The sequence below is a fragment of the Python bivittatus genome, unplaced genomic scaffold (assembly GCF_059951505.1).
Source record: "Python bivittatus isolate LINGU-HERP-01145 unplaced genomic scaffold, Pbiv_v1 ctg000850_np1212, whole genome shotgun sequence".
Taxonomy (NCBI): Eukaryota; Metazoa; Chordata; class Lepidosauria; order Squamata; family Pythonidae; genus Python; species Python bivittatus.
In genome coordinates this window covers 35,416,107-35,433,742 of record NW_028277112.1, presented here as the reverse complement: position 1 = coordinate 35,433,742, position 17,636 = coordinate 35,416,107, and the positions used below count along the sequence as shown (strand labels likewise).

Below are 17,636 nucleotides of genomic sequence, written 5' to 3'. Positions count from 1 at the left end.
TAGTGGTGAATCAATAGAAAGACAAGATACAAGCAAGCATAAAGAACACATGAGAGCCAACTGGAGTTTGGGATTATCTTGGACCTTAAGAAACCCCATTTTCTGTCTAAAAATGTATTCAGAAGAAATGTTTAACCAGTCATTATTCACAAATAAACAATTTATAAGAAATAGAACTTGTATTGCTGTTCTTTTAATTTAGTATCAGAATTTTTTAAATACCATTCCTATCTTTCTGGATTGTCTGTTATCTAGGTTCATACCTATCTACCTATGGTCTCTGAACAAAAGCATGGTTTGGGATGTAATCTTAACTAAAAAAAGCAGTTGAACTTAGAATGGACTTCATAAGAGGCACAAATTATGCCAGCCGAATACACTTTGGGCTACTTTTTGTGTGTGTCTTCAAGTCAGCCTTGACTCTTGGCAACTATCGGGACAAGTTCGTGCAGTTTCCTTGGCAACCTTTTTGGAAGTGGTTTGCCATGGCATTCTTCCTAGGTCTGAGAGAGAGTCATTGACCCAAGGTCACCCAGCTGGCTTTGTGTCTATGGCAGGACCAGAATTCATGGTCTCCTGGTTTCTAGCCGTGCCTTTAACCACTGTATCAAACTGAAGAGGGAATAGGGAATGACCTTCACAACAGGAGGAAGTGCTGCTACCAAGGCAATGGTCAGATAAAGAGGGGCTTGAGCCCGGGTCAAGAAAATAATGTGAGAAAACATCTCAGACAAGCCCCTCCCTAGTTCACATGAAGATAAAGTAAGGACGGGAAGCACATTCAAACTTGCAAGATTCTGTTACTACAGCCGTTACAATAAAAGTAATCCTGACCTACATGGCATTGGTTTTTTAGTCTGGTCCACCTTATTGGGTTGACATAAACTAACTCTCTGGGCTACTGAGGACTGGGCAATTATATAAAACAAAGTATTCCGCAGTAACTTGCTAAACACATCTCAAAATGCTATACAAAATAGCAATCAAAGAACAGAAAATAGGCCACCTAGAAATTTAGAATAATTAACAATGTCATCTGATCTAAATTTTCTCATGCTAAAATCAAGAACTTACCTCTTGCTTTTTGGGAAAATGATCTGAAACATGAGAAATGTAGTCACAGATTAAATTTTAAATAAATCTGAAGGCAAAAAACCTCAAATTTCAATACTATATGTTTACAAAAATTATAAAACAAGATCCCCTAAATTTAAATTCCTTGTTTCTTGATTTAGCAGTTTTTTGAGTCCAAAAGATTAACCATACAAATGGGAATACCAGAGAATGCCCAGAGCAGTATCTTTTGCACACTAATTGTAGAGGAAATAGAGACATTTTGAAACTTGGTCTCCAATCTCTTTTTTTGCTTGCACTGGGAATACTGGGTGGGTGTAGTAGGGGAGGTTAAAAAGTGTGGATATGTGAGAAAGTAAAAGGATTTCAGCCTGCTCTCCTCCTCCTTTTTCCAGTGCAAGCAACATTCCAGCATTTCTGTGCTTTTATTTAATTTAAAAAAATTCTAACCTATTAAACAATTAATGGGTCTTCCCTCTCATCAAGATTTCTGTTAATTTTCTTAGCTCTTATAGTTAATGTCCTTCAACATCTACCCCACCAATCCCAAAAGAAACCAAAACACATTTGCTAATACTAAACACAAAATTTGACATTTAAAGCAACGGCACTGTACAATAGATTGAACTAATTTAAATGGCATCCAATAAGTTTAGTCTCTGAATTTTTAAAACATAAACTGCTTTTATCCTGCGGAATGGCTTTAGCTGGAAGACAAGTGTGTACAGTTCAAATCTGGTGATTCTCCAGGAATTCTCAGCATCTTCCCAAACCATATACTGTTAAATCTTCCTGAACCATTTCTCTAGGCCAAGCATTACATTCTGGACTGAGTTCTGTATTCTGTACGCATGATAGAGTACACTTGGGTTCAACTGCCCTAAACTGTAAATGACCGTTCATAAAGGGTAATAATTTTTTCCTCAGCTATCCATGATCTTCCCAGCTCCAAGTCAGTATATCCAATGTATGTGCGGCTGCCTTTGAAGAATAACTAGAAGCTATAGTTAATCTGGCATGGGGTTACAAGGCTTCTGATGGAAACACCTGTTCATTACATATTACATATTTTCTACAAACTTCTCTGTATGCTTCCAGATTAAGAGAGAGTTCTTGCTTTGACCTTTAAAGGGACTTCAACAGAATTGTGTTGGGAATGTTCTATATGCTTTCCATATAAATGGTGAAGATGGTGTCTCTATTTTTGGTGTATCTATCTTTCGGGAAGGATAGGTCAAAGTGAATTTTCCTCTCTCTTTACTGCATGCAGTTAAGTGGTCTTAACTGGAAGATAGTATATGCAGTTCACATGTGTTGTGATCACTGACTTTATCATTAAATATAAAAAGTTCTAATCTTAGGACTGCTTTGAGCATATCTACTGGTTTACAAAAAAATAAAATAAAAACATACCTATGTTAATATCAGACTGAAAATCTTTTAAAGATACTGTGAGAGGTTTGTCTTTTCCCTGCTGATTTTTTCGTTTCTCTCTTTTGTGTATAACCTTTGATGGAAGAGACGCATTTTCAACATGTTCATATTCCTATAACAGAATAAAAATGTGTATTTTCTTTAATTATTTCAAAAATGTATATTTCAAAAACCTCTATCAAAAGGAAAATAAGCAAAAAAATGATATAAAACATATAGTCTAATATTTTGATTGATACAATTTATTATTTTGGATGTTTCTCTAAATAGGTAAAATAACATTACATACTAATAACAACAACATTACTATAAGCGTTATTTTCTTAATCTGCTATTGACTTGACTATCCTAAATGACTTTACCCTCATATCAGATAGTAACCGCAAATACGATTCTATAGTTTTACTGTCATAAATGTATTACTTCAGTGAATAGAAAATATCTCACTCATAGGCAGGACAATTCAAATTTATCTGATATATGCTAAATAATGACAATACTATATATGAATTAGTCCAGCATTCTGTTGCCATAGTATCCAGTTAGATACCACTCAAGGGAACATAAGCAGGATGTAAGTGCCATCATGAGTAGCCAATAATAGTTTTAACATCCATCAATTTCTCTAATAAGCTGTCCAGGTTGCCATTATTATTTTTTGTATTATTGAATTCCACAGATTAACCAAATTTTGTAGACTGTAAAGAAGTATTTTATTTATTTGGACACTCAACAGTTTAGCTTCATTGGATGTTCCTGGGTTCTATCATTTTGAAACGAGGAGGAAAAAAATCTCCCATTTCTCCCAATATGTGTCATTTTTTGCCCCCACTCATATCGCCTCATATTACTTTTATTTCAGATAAAAAACTCCAAATCTTTTAAGCTTTCATCATAAAGGAATTAGTTGCTCTAGTCTTTTCCCAACTCTAAATTTCTGCCTTGAGGTACTGCAACCAGAACTGTACTTGTACAAATTTGGGCTATTCTCCAATAAGGGGTTCTTAAACTGTGGGTCAGGACCAGTAGGGAGGGGTCATGAGTAACTTATGAAGGTTCACAATTAAAAAAAATAAATTGATCAGGCATTTGCAGGCAAAATGGGACCAGTGTCACAACTTGCTCCAGGCTTTGCTCATTTTATCTGTACAAATACACAATGTGCTACAAAGTTTGAGAACCACTGTAATGTATTGATTAAAATTTAATAATTTAAACTAACCAATTAAAAGTGGTCTATTTAAATATTTAAAACCACTGAAATCATTAGTCTTATTAATGGACACCATTAAGGGGGCTTACACAACATTTGTCACCTTAGGAGGTCACAATACCACAAAGTTTAAAAACACTTCTAATAGCTTCTTAATCTTGCTGTTGACTTTAATAGAATTTGCTATATTTTCTTTATTATTTATACCATCCAAATTCTTTTTTTATTGGAGCAGTTCATAAATGTTGTCAAATAAATTTACCCTATATAAATTACCACCTTTCTGGACTGCATTAGAGAAGGTATAAACAAACAAATATGTATTGCCATCTCTTATAATGCCCAGTCAGTCTTACTTCTGGTCAAAATATTTGAAGAAAATATGAAAACCACCCAACAGTTTTTTATGATGAATGCTACTGTTGGTTTATTGTCCATATTTCCTATAGCATATAAACTGAGGCAGCATAAGAACTGATTCTGTTTTTCTTGTTAGTTGATAGATTTGTTACAGCAAGACACTGAAAGCCATAGTATATCTTTCATTACAGCAGTGGTACTTAGAAGCAAGAGAAATTGCTGTGGCTGAAAAACTGATACAACAAAGAGCTGTGAAATTATCTACAACAAAGAATAAATGCATTCAAATTTGCTCAATCTTTATTAACAATATTAATATCTTTCCCTAACAGATTATCTTAAAATGGTTTTATGTAAAAATATTGAATATGGGTATTTTAGATGTCTGTATTTCTCCTCAAGAATCTAGTTTACAACTCTGGGATTGTTTGGTGGTCTCCCAATGAGGTATTAACCAGGAATAACCATGCTTAGCTTCCAAGTCTAGAAAAATTCAACCAGGAGCTGTCACCTGTGAATTCAGTATTTTAACTTCTTCTTATTTTTTTTATGATCATCTTTGATTTTCTGTTTTTTGTTTTTTAAAAGAATAATCCAGATAACTTGCAACATGTATAGGGAAGATCAACGAAGACGGCCAGGAAATAAAGGCGTGGGTAGTATATACATTTGCTAAACAAAATCCTCTTTAAATAAACATTTAGGGAAATGAATCAGTTTGGTCTTGACAAGAGAAAGGCTGAAGGAGAATATGAAAGCATTCTTCAAGTACCTGGAGCCTGTCACTCAAAGAAAATCATAACCTATTCTTTGTAACTCCAGATTTCAGCTAAACGACAGGAAAAAACTCCCTTAAGAACAATTCAATAATGGAATTTTTAGTGAGGTGGAGAACTTTCTGTCTTTAGCTATACTCAGGCAGAGTCTGGCTAGCTACCCACTGGGGATGCTTTAAATTGGATTTCTGCATATAGCAACTGTGTGCCTTACATGGCCTAAATAGCTCTTTCAACTCTTTCAAAAAGTTTTGAAAGAAGCAAAGGTGTCCAATATGTAGCATCTTAATAAACATGGACACAAACAGCCAAATGGCTGCTCACAGATGTATCCAATGAGAATACCAATGTTAGTGGTGCCAGAGTAGAAGCGCTGTTTTTTTTTTCCTGGGGACAGAATCTGAACATCCTGAATGTTTCTGAGAGACAATGAGAGCTTTACATACATCCAGAGTGTGCCTCTCCTCCTGGTTCAACATGGTGGGCATGCTCCAAAATCTTTTTTTTTTCTTTTGAAGTAATCACCATGAATAAGATGACTGTCTATAACAGAACCTTTAGCAAGATCAAATTTAATAGTTCAAATGGTGCTTTTAAGAAGGCCTTCAGCTCCTGTGAATATCCCAATTGGAAAATCTGTGTATGATAGGGGAACACAAGAGAGCCTCACAAAAAACCTTCTTAAGATGTGGATGACAGAACTCCCACCCTTGAGTCCAAAGCTGTAATTACCTCTTTGCAGTAGTAAGCTGTAGCCCCTCCCTAACAGCATCATTCAGAAAACAGAATATGACATCAGACAGATAATTTTTACCTTTTCTCTTATGCCAAAGAAACAAAAAGTTCTAGTGGTGATTTCATAGATTTGTTTAATGTGTTCCCTTCTAGGTGCTTTAGACGTCTGTAAAACTCCAGTCTCACCTACTTGTGCCTTAAATATGTGCTGTTCAGTCTTCAATCATGAAGGTTCAGCCATTCTGTATCCAGATGGAAGAAAGGACCTTGGCCCCAAATATCTCTTGCAACTGGCAGGTGCTTCATTCCTGTTGATATGAGTCTTTGCAGTTACATTATCACCAATATTAGCATATGCTTGCCCCTCAGCATATGCTCGCCCCTCAGCCCAAACAGGAAAGCCAGTAGTTCTTATCACTTTACATTATGGGAGATCTGAGGTAGGTGCCCTGCTCTGTGCCAGTAAGCCCTCCCAATACATTGCTCAGCTTTTGATACTAATATCTGTTTTAGTCTGTTATTTCCTCCCTTTAAGGGAATCGTTCTTCTGAAGAACTGTTGATGTCCAGCATGTCAGGGAAGCTTTCACTTGGACATGACTCTGATGAGATTGTAGCACTGAAAGGCAATGCTCCATTCAGGTGATGATTCTTTGGCATGATTCCCTGCCAATGAGGGCAGGAAAATGAGGTCTAATATATAGGATGTGAGAACTGCTCTAATCGCAGAGCTATATTCTTCAAGGAAAGACTGTGGAATCTGCTATATCTGATTGAAAAGCCATGAGATTCCCAATATCGAAGATGTGAAATTAAGATGTACAGCAGCTTTGTAACTATCTTGGAAGCTGAAGAGAACTCAAAGGGTAAGGATGTGCACTGAAATGTGTTTGATACATAAAGCAGAGGAACTTGCAATGTCTTCAAAGGGTGGAACTATACATTTAGGCCTCTATGAGATCCACCAAAGTGATAAAGTCTCCTTTCAATACAACACGTACAAAACATCTGAATATCTTCATATAAACTGATGTGATTTTACATGCTTCTTGAGGTCTTTAAAATCTAGTATGACTCTTCAATCCCATTTTCTTGGGGACTAAAATAAAAATTGAATATATGTCTGAGATCCAGTTGTTTGAAGGAAGTGCTACTTATCAGATGAATGGCACCTTTCGTTCCTTTTAAGGTTTTAAAGAGAGAAAAACATTTTGAGGTTCTGAAAACAGTTCAAAAGCACAGCCCTCCTTGATAGTGCATGGACTTGGTGATCTATAATAGACACTTCACAGGAGACTACAAACTACTAGCATCTTTCTCCTATGGTGCTAGGGTGTCATGCTAGGGTCTATCATCTGTTGTGTCTTGAGGAAGCAAACTTTGGGGTTGATTTTTATTCTTGCTGCTCATTTTATCTTGATTTTACTATTTGAAGTTTTTATACTTTCAGTGGTTTTTTAATACTTTCCGTTACATGTTCATAAGAAGAGAAAAGTAGTTATTGGGTGATTAAAGTTACAATACATAAAAATTATCTATCCCTAGTCCTGGAGAGGTAGGGTAGAGACCTCTGCCACTTTAGGCTCTCTCCTTCTGCTTCTTGGTTGGGGTGTAAAGGAGCAAAAGTAATTCTAGTCCTTTCTCAGATCTTCTTATACTCTCTCTTTTTATTTTATATTTCACCATGTATGTCATGAAGAAGCTCCCAAAGACACTATGCTCCATTAAGGAGAATAATTTGATACTGGTGTTCCAGTTCTTTAATAAGAAATTGTGCCACATCATCAGCTGTCATAGCTTTTGCAGCAGCTTATATGGTATCACAACATAGGAAGCTCAATCAAAAATTCTGGCACTGCCTTTTGGAGTATGTAGGAAGAGAACCCCAGTCTTGGATATCTCCTCTGCTGTAAGAAAACAGTTCCTTCTCTGAAAAGAAAAATGTATTATAGCTGTTGACTTGATAACAGACTGAAGCTTAATGGATCTGTGGAAGGTAGCTTCCTGTCATCAAAATTCCTTACAGCCTCATTTTTTCCTTGAAACCCATGGCACCAGAACCCAGGGCAGAATCTAGGCCATTTATCACTACCTATAGCCACTCTGGATAACTATGAAGTTTCTTAGCTTGGTAAGAGGATAATTTGGTCAAGAAAGACTTAATCTACTGGCTATAAGAGGAGGAAGATGGGTGTCTAAGGAATTGATTTCTGAAAAACTGTGCTTATCCACCTGCTCCTTGTAGTGTCTTTTTACTGCTCAGGATAGTACATAGGGTTATCAGAACACTGGAAACTCTTGCAGAGAATTCTTCTCTGGAAACAAGTCTATTGGAAGCTGAAATTGCATCTCAGATTACTCTGTATCTTTAGAAAGGAAAAAACATCACGTCTGGAACTTTCTTCATCAGAAAGCATTTTTTTTTTTCACTCTGTTGCCTATTGGAAATATAAGAGAATTTGGGGAGGAGATCAAAAGGAACCTCATCCTTTTTTGAAACAAGAGAACTGCTGAGCTAGCTGAATTACTGGATCAGTTATGCAGCCATTTCATATGTTTGGAAAATATCTTATTTTGCTGTCAGAGCCTCCTTATATCTGCAAGTCGAATTGTGATCAGCTAGGGCTTAGTGTTTTTTAATCTTCTTCCTTTATCAGTTCCTTCATGGTTGGTGGTTTATCCAGTCTTATAGCCCTAGGTGGAAGAATCCCTTACCTTAAATCAAAAAGGGCAGAGCTGCTGCTGGAAAATGTTCCCTAAACAAATCCTCTCTTTTCAAACCTTATATATTTCCAAATGTATACATTTCAGTCAGTATCCTAAGTATGTTTATCACTGACCCAGCAGAGCCACACTAACTGGCCACTGTGCCATCTGGACCTTCTTCTGCATCACAGCAAGCAGCAGTGACTCTTTGTTGAAGGAGCAATCATAGCACGCAGGTACTGCTTCCTTTTTCTTTGCCCTGCCTTGGGACTTAACACCAGTCCTAGCCCTGTGATTTGAAATTCCTGTTTGAATGCCTGAAATACATACAGGAGTATAAATACATGTTTTTGGCCTCCTCCTTGGAACATCTACTATACTATTGTAAACTCAAGCCCCAGTTCATCCCAGATAGCTTACACTGAGGTGTTCAGTTAGAAAAAATTATTTTAAAACACAGAAAATGAGTATAGCTAGGAAATGTTTATAGAAACATTAGAAATTAAGGAGATTTTTTTTCACCAGGTTATATATACAAATTTGAATATTTCTGCTATTATACCATGTAAGAATACCTTTCCCACTAAAAACAGAAGTTAATCTTACTAAGGTATTATTATTACAAAGAATGCCTATAATTTATTTTTAGAAAATCAATCATGTATCTAGCAATGGAAACACCCCCCACTCATATTTTAGACTGTGATCTAAAATTAGAGTAGATTTAAATATTTTTGTTACTCTAATTACATTACCGTACTGAAAAACAAACTTTTACAGATTACTTTCTTTTTCATGCAAAATTTGAAACTGCTAGATAATTGTATTTTCTGCAAACAACTGAATAAATCCCTGTTGTATGGAATCAAACAGATGTCTAAATACATTTTTAATGGAAAGGCAGTATCACTGGTTTTCAGGAACAAGTTACATATTGGTGCATATACTCTATTAATTCTTCCTCTGCCCTAACCAAAAAATTTGGTTTGTTGTTCCCAGACAAGTTAAACCAGAAGGCAGAATTTGTTGTTTGTTTACAGACCCTGACTTTTTTGGGAACCAAGCAGAATCCTGGGTTTCTTGTAACAGAAAGCTATCATTGCTTAGTTTATTAATTCAAACAAGGGGAACAAAACTGAAATAAGAAGAATGCGGGTATACTAATGTACAGCTGGCTAATATGCTAATTCTAATTTATGGTTCTATGTGACCTGAATATTAGTATTTTTCACATGAAATGATAAATGCCTATAATTTACTGATAAATCTGTTTAGCATACTTAAGTTTAAACCAAAATAATATAATTTAGATTAATATTTTATTAACTGATGCAGACATTTTATAATTAGTTTTCAATTTTATAACGCTTAAGAGCTTTATTATTTTAATAAGCTATGAAAAAAGATTAATGGCTGCCCTCTCTTCTGATACTTTATATATTATGAGAAATATAATGACACATAATTTTTGACAATTGAGGTTTAAAAACAACATTGAGGCTCTGTTGGTAAGCCAGCTTAATTAATCAACTCATGTTGAATCTTATAAAACCTGTATAGGTATGTACAGGTAGTCTTCAAATTATGATGGCAATTGGGACCGGAATTTCCATCACTAAGCAATGCAGTCATGAAGCACAATGTCAAATGACCACATCACTTAGCGACAGCAATCCTGGCAGTCCTGGTTGCCGTCATAACCTCAGGATCGCACGGGTCATTAAGCAAGGACCTCACTTGACCACGACATGGGAAGAAGTGGGAGTCCCAAGCAAGCATGCTGGTGGGTGAGAACTATAAGCAGGCGAGTGATATGGTCAGGCGAGTGATATGATACAGAGCATGGGTGGGCAGGCGGGTGCTGCGGGTTGGCGCTATGGAGCATGAGTGGGTGGCTGCCACGACTGGGAAATACAGAGTATGAGCAGGCAGGCTAACAAGTGGTGGGAGCAGGAGTGACTTGTGGGGGCGACTTGTGACCTCCTGCCAGCTTCCCCATTGACTCTGTTTGTGGGAAGCCAGCAGGGAAGGTCGCAAATGACGATCACATGACTGCAGGACACTGCAACTGCATAAGCACAAGCCAGTTGCCAAGAGCCTGTACTGCAATCATGTGACCACGGGGACGTGCGACAGCCGCAACTTTGAGGACCAGTCGTAAGTCCCCCCAGCACTGTTGTAAATTTGAATGGTCGCTGAATGAGTGGTCATAACCCAAGGACTCCTGTATGAAGGAAGAAAACAAAAAATGTTTCCTTTTTAGTGCAAGAAAAACAAATGGAAATCCTATCCTTTGTTTTTATTTTTTGTTGTTTAAACAAGATTCAAGAATATGTTTTAGTGATGATATGATATAATTAACTGAGGCTTTATTTCCTGACCCAACATTTAAACATTTTTAAGCTTCTCAACATTTTTGTACATTAAGAAGTAATTGATATTATGGTAGATCCAGGATCTGGAATGGATATTTATTATGCTTTAATCATAATGAAAGTAAGAAATACCTTTCTGTGTTCTTCATATTCCAGTTTGCTTAAAAGTAAAGCTTTTTCAAGGTCTGCTTCAAACATTTCAGAGGTCAGCTGAAAAACAAGGCAGAAAAGCAGATATTGTGAAAAAACATTTATTTAAGTATTTCTTAGAAAAATCTTGCTCCTCTGAAATAATCTATATAGCAGTGTGTGTATAATTATATACCATACACACTGAATGTACAAAACATTTTTCTCATCAATGACATCTTCAGTAATAAGATTTTGTAGATAATAGTAAAAGCAATTTTGTTACAGCCATTGTTGGTGAACCCTTCCAAATTCAGAAATAACTCAAATTCTGAATTAAGTAAGACCTTGCTGTAAATCACTGTTCCCCAAAATGGTCAATATCGACCCCCAAGGGTCAGTGAGACTATCCAAGTGGTTGATAAATGACTGAGGGTCCAAAAGGGTCAGTCAGTGGGGGTCAATAGGAACAGACTGAACTTGGAAGAGTGTGGTGACTTATGATTAAAACTCACCAATCTCCAACCAAATATCAGTGCCTTTTTTGACGCTCATTAGATGCATCGTTCCTATTAATGATATCAACAGCTTCAGTAAAAAAGTTGTGTTAAATCCTGTATTTTTCTTATTTTAAATATCACCTATTTTTATGAAGTCATTTTATTATCTATTATTATGTTGTTATTGTTATTCATAGTGCTGTTAGTTAAAGTAGTATTAATTTAATTATTTTCATGTAATAAATGTTTGGGGGTTGATGAACAATCTGAAACTTCATAGAGGGGTCAGTGATCTGAAAGGTTTGGGGACCCCTGCTCTAAATAAATTTGTCAGTTGCATCCTAATTCTACGCACGTGTACATAGAATTATGTTCATAGGGCTTACTTCCAGGTAGATCTGAACCTTAGGCTGCAGTTTTATATCCACTTACTTGTCAGAAAATCTAAGAAGCACAAGTAAGAGCCAATGTGGTATAGTAATTAAGAGGCTGGGTTGGCACTGGAGAAACACAAGTTCAAGTCTACGTTCAGTCATAGAACCGCAAGGGGTGACTTTGGGGCAGTCCCTCTCTTGAGCTCAACCTGCCTCACAGGTTGTTGCTATGGGGAAATATGGGAGGAGAGAGCATTAGAACTTGGCAGTAATATATTGAAAAGTAAAATACTGAAGTACCTGCTCATCTCTTTGTCTCCACTGTTGCCAATTCTCTTCCTGGGAGTCTTTCCTGTGTGTGTGGCTGAAAGCTTGCTCCTGCAGAGATAAGCAGGTTCCATGGGAGGCTTTTGGAGGAAGTTTTTTAAAAGCAAGATTTCTGAGCTAAAAATATGAGAAGAATGAACTATTTTAACATATGAAAGACTGACTTCCTGAAACTATTTTTACCATTTAACTGTATGGTGGTATATTTGTTTTATTAAGGTCATTTAGTTTTTTCCAATTTAACCCACACTTAACCTCATTTGCTTCACTCTGCTGCTGCTCCTTCTTTTTCCTCCTCTTTTCCTTTTTCTTTTCATTTGTGGTTGACTTGTTGCCTGTAGTTTGGGTCTTTCCACCACTCTGACTACTTCTTCCCTTTCCAGATTCTGAATCAGAGCCACTGCCACTATCAACTTGCAATAGAGCAAATCTAGATGCAGTAGTAGGGACTGAACTAATTACAGCAGAAGCCATTTTAATGCTGCAAGTATCTGGAAGTAGACCTCCAAACTGCGGTATTTCCTGGAAAAACAATAACAATATAATAGGAAATGATGGATGGACTCCTTATTTGGTTGAGTATAAATACAATGAAAAGCATAGCTATTTTGAAATGGCACAGAAACTTAGCATGAACAAAACCCTAAAAGGACATTTCAATCTTAGTTTGCCTAAAATATAGACAAATAATTGATAATTTTTCAATATAGGCAGTTGTATTACCTAGTACAATTGTATCCTAGAAAGTTCTAGCATGCTCGCTGGGGAATTCTGGGAGTTGAAGTCCACACATCTTATAGTTGCCAAGTTTGAAAAACACTTTTCTAGATACATTTTTGTTAAGACAACTGCAAATATTTTTATAATTAATATGCCCAGAAGTGTTTTTTTTCCTCCAGAAACAATTCTAGGAAACTTGCTTAAACGGTAGGAGAGGAATTTCTCTAAGGAAAAAAAAAACTTACATAAAATAGAAACAGAAATATATAAAAGGGAAAATGGAACCTCAAAATAATTATTGAGAAATACAAAGCTTTAAAAACTCATGAAGTGAAGGATGTTTTTTGGCATTTATTTATTTGATTTTTTTTCTCCTGCCTTTATGGTCAGGAACTCAAGGCAGTATATATAGTATTCCCTTCTTAAAAGATTAAGCCATAATGCAAACATAGCAACATTACTTCTCCTCCGAACTTGCCACTCATTTAGATGATGGAACGATTACTGTGAGAGTAGCTGTCACTTTATTCTTAGTGAGGACTGTAAAAGAGAACTTCATGGATTGTTTCCAGCAACATGCGTAAGAATATAAAATGACTTTAAATAGGAGTTATGAGGAAATGTGATGTTGATGCTTTAAGGATTTAAATTAGAAGGCTATATAATTATTCTAGCAATCACAGAAATATTTGTGATAGAAAAAAATGTATTAGCAGAATATTTATACTGAATTCTGCTGTATCACTATGATGTCAACTCCAAAACTGAGAAGAGCTCCATAGATCGTTTTACAAAAATATAAATAAGACAGAGAAAGTTCTCTACTTTCTGGGGGTGGGGGGAATAACAGATTATTTCTGCATCTTGGAGCTTACAATGAGAACAAAGGCTATAGCCAAGACGATATCCTATTTTTTTCCAGATATTGTATTTCAGATGTTCCCGTTTAACAAGCTAATATATATTTATGGCTCAAATCAGGTGTTAATTGTTTGACTCCAGGAATGTCCACAAAAGATTTACTACTTTTGCTTCCAATGTTTCTTTAAAAAAAAATTCAATGTTTAACAATACTTTCCTTAAAAGAAAAAAAAAGTATTTGTTATCTTCTGTGGTACTTAGGTTCAAGAAATACTAAATTGGATAAAAAAATTACATAAATGAAGTAAAATTAACATTAAACATACCAATGCATGATTAAACAATGATAAAAGGTTAAGAAAACCACATCTGCATATTTTAATACATTGCATGGATTGAACTGGAAAAAGAGTCTTCAAACAATTTTACAAAATGAAGTAGTGGGAATTTTATTATTCCAATAACCCACCAAAGCTTTTTTTTTAATCTGTTAAAAGACAGTGTATATTATTTAATTAGTAGGAAGTGTTCAACTAAAATCATCATTTTACTGTATTCAAGAAAAAACACTGTCTTCACCAGTAACTTTGAGCAGATGTTTACTATTTATGGACAGGAGAGCATGGACAATCTAGCCCAAAATAATGCTCGAAGTTGTGCTGTAAGAAAATACGTGCCAAGAGCTTTCAGCCCATTCTCGGTCAGCAGAAAACAATACCATCATGAAATTGGATGCCCCATTGTGGATCCCTATCTTGTCCTCCGTTCTTCCCTTCAAGTTAATGGATAACAAAAACTAATTTTATACTCCTTGATACTGCTATTAGATGGTTTCATAATAAGGGGAAAAACACTGCTTTAACCACTTGGCTGTCTTAAGCCCGTTTCACACCTAGGCTGGGAATGAGATGGAGGCAACACTCCAGGATTGTGTTGACAACCTGTGTTTGTGAAATGGTTAGGTGCAAAGTGGGGACAAGACCGTCACTCTCCTTTCCACACAAATGAAGCTAAAGAGCACCAAGCTTGAACATTAGAGAATGCCCTCAGCATTTATTTCAAGCAGTATTTCTGAAAGCTATGCTTGCCTAAGTGAACAAATTAGGGCCGTTTTCTCCTTTTAAGGAGGAAATGTCTGCTTCTCTCTGGGAAGGTGGCCTGGCTATCATCAAGCTTAGCCCCTGGAGTTTTGCTGTTATTATTGCTGCTGGAAAAATAATATTGGTGGCTCCTGTATTGCTGCCCTTCGAAAGCGCCTTTGCTCAGTTTCAATCTTGGTTGTAAAAGTAATGTAAAAGGCGCCGCACTTCCTTCCGAATTAACGGGGCCCTTTTGCTCCAGGACCGGGTCACTTCCAAGAGCACGGCCAGGCCGACCCACGGCAAAGCGAGCGCGTTGAGCGTCCTCGCCTCGCCACCCCCCACGCCGGAATCTGCGCCAGCCAAACCTTTCGCGCTCCCTTCCCCAAGAGCGGCGCGGGGGGGCGGCGCAGGCATGTCTTGCTCTTCGGATCTTCTCGAGGGGACTCAACACAGAAGCTAAAAAGGAGAGAAGTAAGAGCCCTCACCCGCCTTTCTGAGCCCACAGGCCACTCTCGGGTGACTAGACGGGGCGACGGCGGCGGCTTCCCTGGCGGCTACGGGGCAGTTGCCGGTATCCAGAAAACGGCTCAGGACGTTGCGGGCGTGAGGGAGCTCGCGGCGGCGGCAGCAGGAGCGGGTAAAGGGAGCGCGCGAAAGCGGAGAAGCGAGAGAGCTCTGCAGGCGGGAGCGCGCGAACGTGCCTCGCTCGGGCGCTTGCTCGCGGAGTTTGTTTACGTCTCGAGTCGCCTCGCTTGCCCAGGGAGGGCAGCTGACGCATGCGCAACAAAGTGCGTTTGTGACGTAGGCGAGACCCTTCCGCTGGGTTTGTGGCGACTGACGGGCGCCCGGGCAAGCAGGTGGCGCTCGGGCAGGCTGAGTAAGAAATATGAGCCGAGAGGGAATACGGCCAGCGGTAATCCGCGTCTCTAGAGTTTTGTTCCCAAATCCACATCTACGGTATAGCGAAAGAAGTTGATAAAACTGAAACCAGTAAGGACCAGAACACTTCCAAGTTCTTGGACGGTCACGCAGACAGACGCCCGGCAACTGAGACCTTGCGATGCTCACCGCTGCGCTCAGTCTGTTACTGGCCGGAGCCGCTCGACCGGTCTGGTTGCTCAATCTGCGCGCGCCCCTGTATCGAGTACTGTACCTAATTCGCCGGCGATACCGGGCCGTTTTCCCACGCAGCGTTTAAACGTGGGTCCGCGATACCAGTTGCGCTTGTGGTATACTGGTGGGAGGAGATTACTGGAGGTGAATGACTTGATTCTACCGAGAACTTTGCAGCTGGGGAAAGCACAGTTCTGATGTTTTGCCTTTTTCGTAGCTTCACATAAAATGCATCAGTGACAGTTAATAGAAAAAAAAAAAAAACGCTTTTCTGTAGGAACCTTCTGCAAGCTGAGTTAATATCGCACTTGGTTGTAGCATAGCATCAATTTAGGGAATGTTGTTATGCGTTTGAATTTATTGTAGCCGCCCACTTCCATAGACTCTGGGCAGCATACAAAACAATAAAAGCAGTTAAAAACATACAACCCCACAGGCAGCCTATACTAAAACAAACCAAAACAAACCACAACAACTCCAAGGTCTGAGACCAAACCAGGTCTTAAGCCCTTTTCAGGACCCCAGGAGAGAGGGTGCCATCCGTATCTCTGGGGGATGCTGTTCCAGAGGGCGGGGGCTGCAACACAGAAGGCACGCTTCCTGGTCCTGCCAGATGGCAACATTTAATTGAGGGGACCTGGAGTGTACCCACTGTGCTGGAACACATCAGGCCAGTTGTGCCCATTCCTGGATTGAGAGACCCTACTCAGTCACTTATGCCTTGATCACCTCCCTTTTGGACTGTTGCAATGCACTAGTGGGGCTGCCAGAAACAACAGTTGGTCCAGAATGTAGCACTATGGGTAGTTATGGATACATGGTATGCACATGTAACACCACTACTTCATGAGCTGCACTGGCTTCCAGGTGTAATTCAGGGTGCTAGTTACCACCTGTAAAGCCCTTCAGGCACAAGTCCAAGTTACTTGTGAGACCGCTAATTTCCAACTGAATGTGCTCATTCCATGATATCTGACAGAGTCCCTTCTATAAAACAATGTAATCTGGCAGGATTTAAGAGAGACACTTTCTCTGTTGCAGTGCCTGCCCTCTGGAACAGTTACCCCATGAAATTCAGAAGGCTGCAACCCTGCTAGCCTTTCCTAATGCCTTCAAAAGCTAGCTTTTCCCCTGAATATTGAGCCAGGCTGGTGGATTAGCTGGTCTATGATAGTTTGATATGAAATGATTGTAGTATGGCCTTGAACATATGTTTTTTTCATTTATTATTTGGCCTTGTTTTGTATTGGTTTTAAACCCATGTTAACTGCCCAGAGTTGCAATTGTGAGTTCGGCAGCCATATACATTGAATGAATGGTCCTATACATGCGAATTACCTTTGTTGTATGAATGTTCTCATATTTAGTATATTTTTACATAGCAAATACTATGATAGCATGATAAAAATTCCAGGTACCATCAAATTAATCTAATAAAAAATGAGTCTAGACCAGGGGTCCTCAAACTTTTTAAACAGGGGGCCAGTTCACGGTCCCTCAGAATGCTGGGGGGCCAGACTATAGTTTGAAAAAAACATGAACGAATTCTTATGGACACTGCACATATTTTATTTGTAGTACAAAAAAAAACAGGAAAAAAACAATACAATAATTAAAATAAAGAACAATTTTAACTAACATAAATGTATTAGTATTTCAATGGGAAGTGTGGGCCTGCTTTTGGCTAATGAGATGGTCAATGTCTGGTTCCATATTTGTCACTGCCAGTCGTAACAAGTGATGCAAGTGTGCATCAGTTAGTCTGGATCTGGTTGGAGATTTCAGATGTTTCATTCGGGGAAAAGTCTGTTCGCAGACATAGGTCCTTCCAAAGATGGTTGCCATTTTGAGTGCATGG

General features: G+C 38.2%; 1 protein-coding gene across 3 annotated transcripts in view; it reads right to left on the bottom strand.

Annotated features, from left to right (window-relative positions):
- The window catches only part of GKAP1 (G kinase anchoring protein 1), a 32,344-nt gene extending 16,884 nt beyond the window's left edge, over window positions 1-15,460 (bottom strand). For 2 of the 3 annotated variants that reach the window (XR_015793874.1, XM_088130293.1), the window contains exons 1-6: window positions 15,151-15,460; window positions 12,258-12,524; window positions 11,976-12,119; window positions 10,805-10,882; window positions 2,488-2,620; window positions 1,075-1,097 (exon numbers count right to left, since the gene is read on the bottom strand). Coding sequence is in view for 2 of the 3 variants with exons in the window: in XM_088130293.1 (XP_087986419.1) it covers window positions 1,075-1,097; window positions 2,488-2,620; window positions 10,805-10,882; window positions 11,976-12,119; window positions 12,258-12,476 (597 nt within the window). In the remaining variant the exon portion in view is untranslated. The remainder of the gene's footprint in view (window positions 1-1,074; window positions 1,098-2,487; window positions 2,621-10,804; window positions 10,883-11,975; window positions 12,120-12,257; window positions 12,525-15,150) is intronic. The other variant, XM_088130294.1, reaches the window with a different exon arrangement.
- Window positions 15,461-17,636: the final 2,176 nt, after the last annotated feature.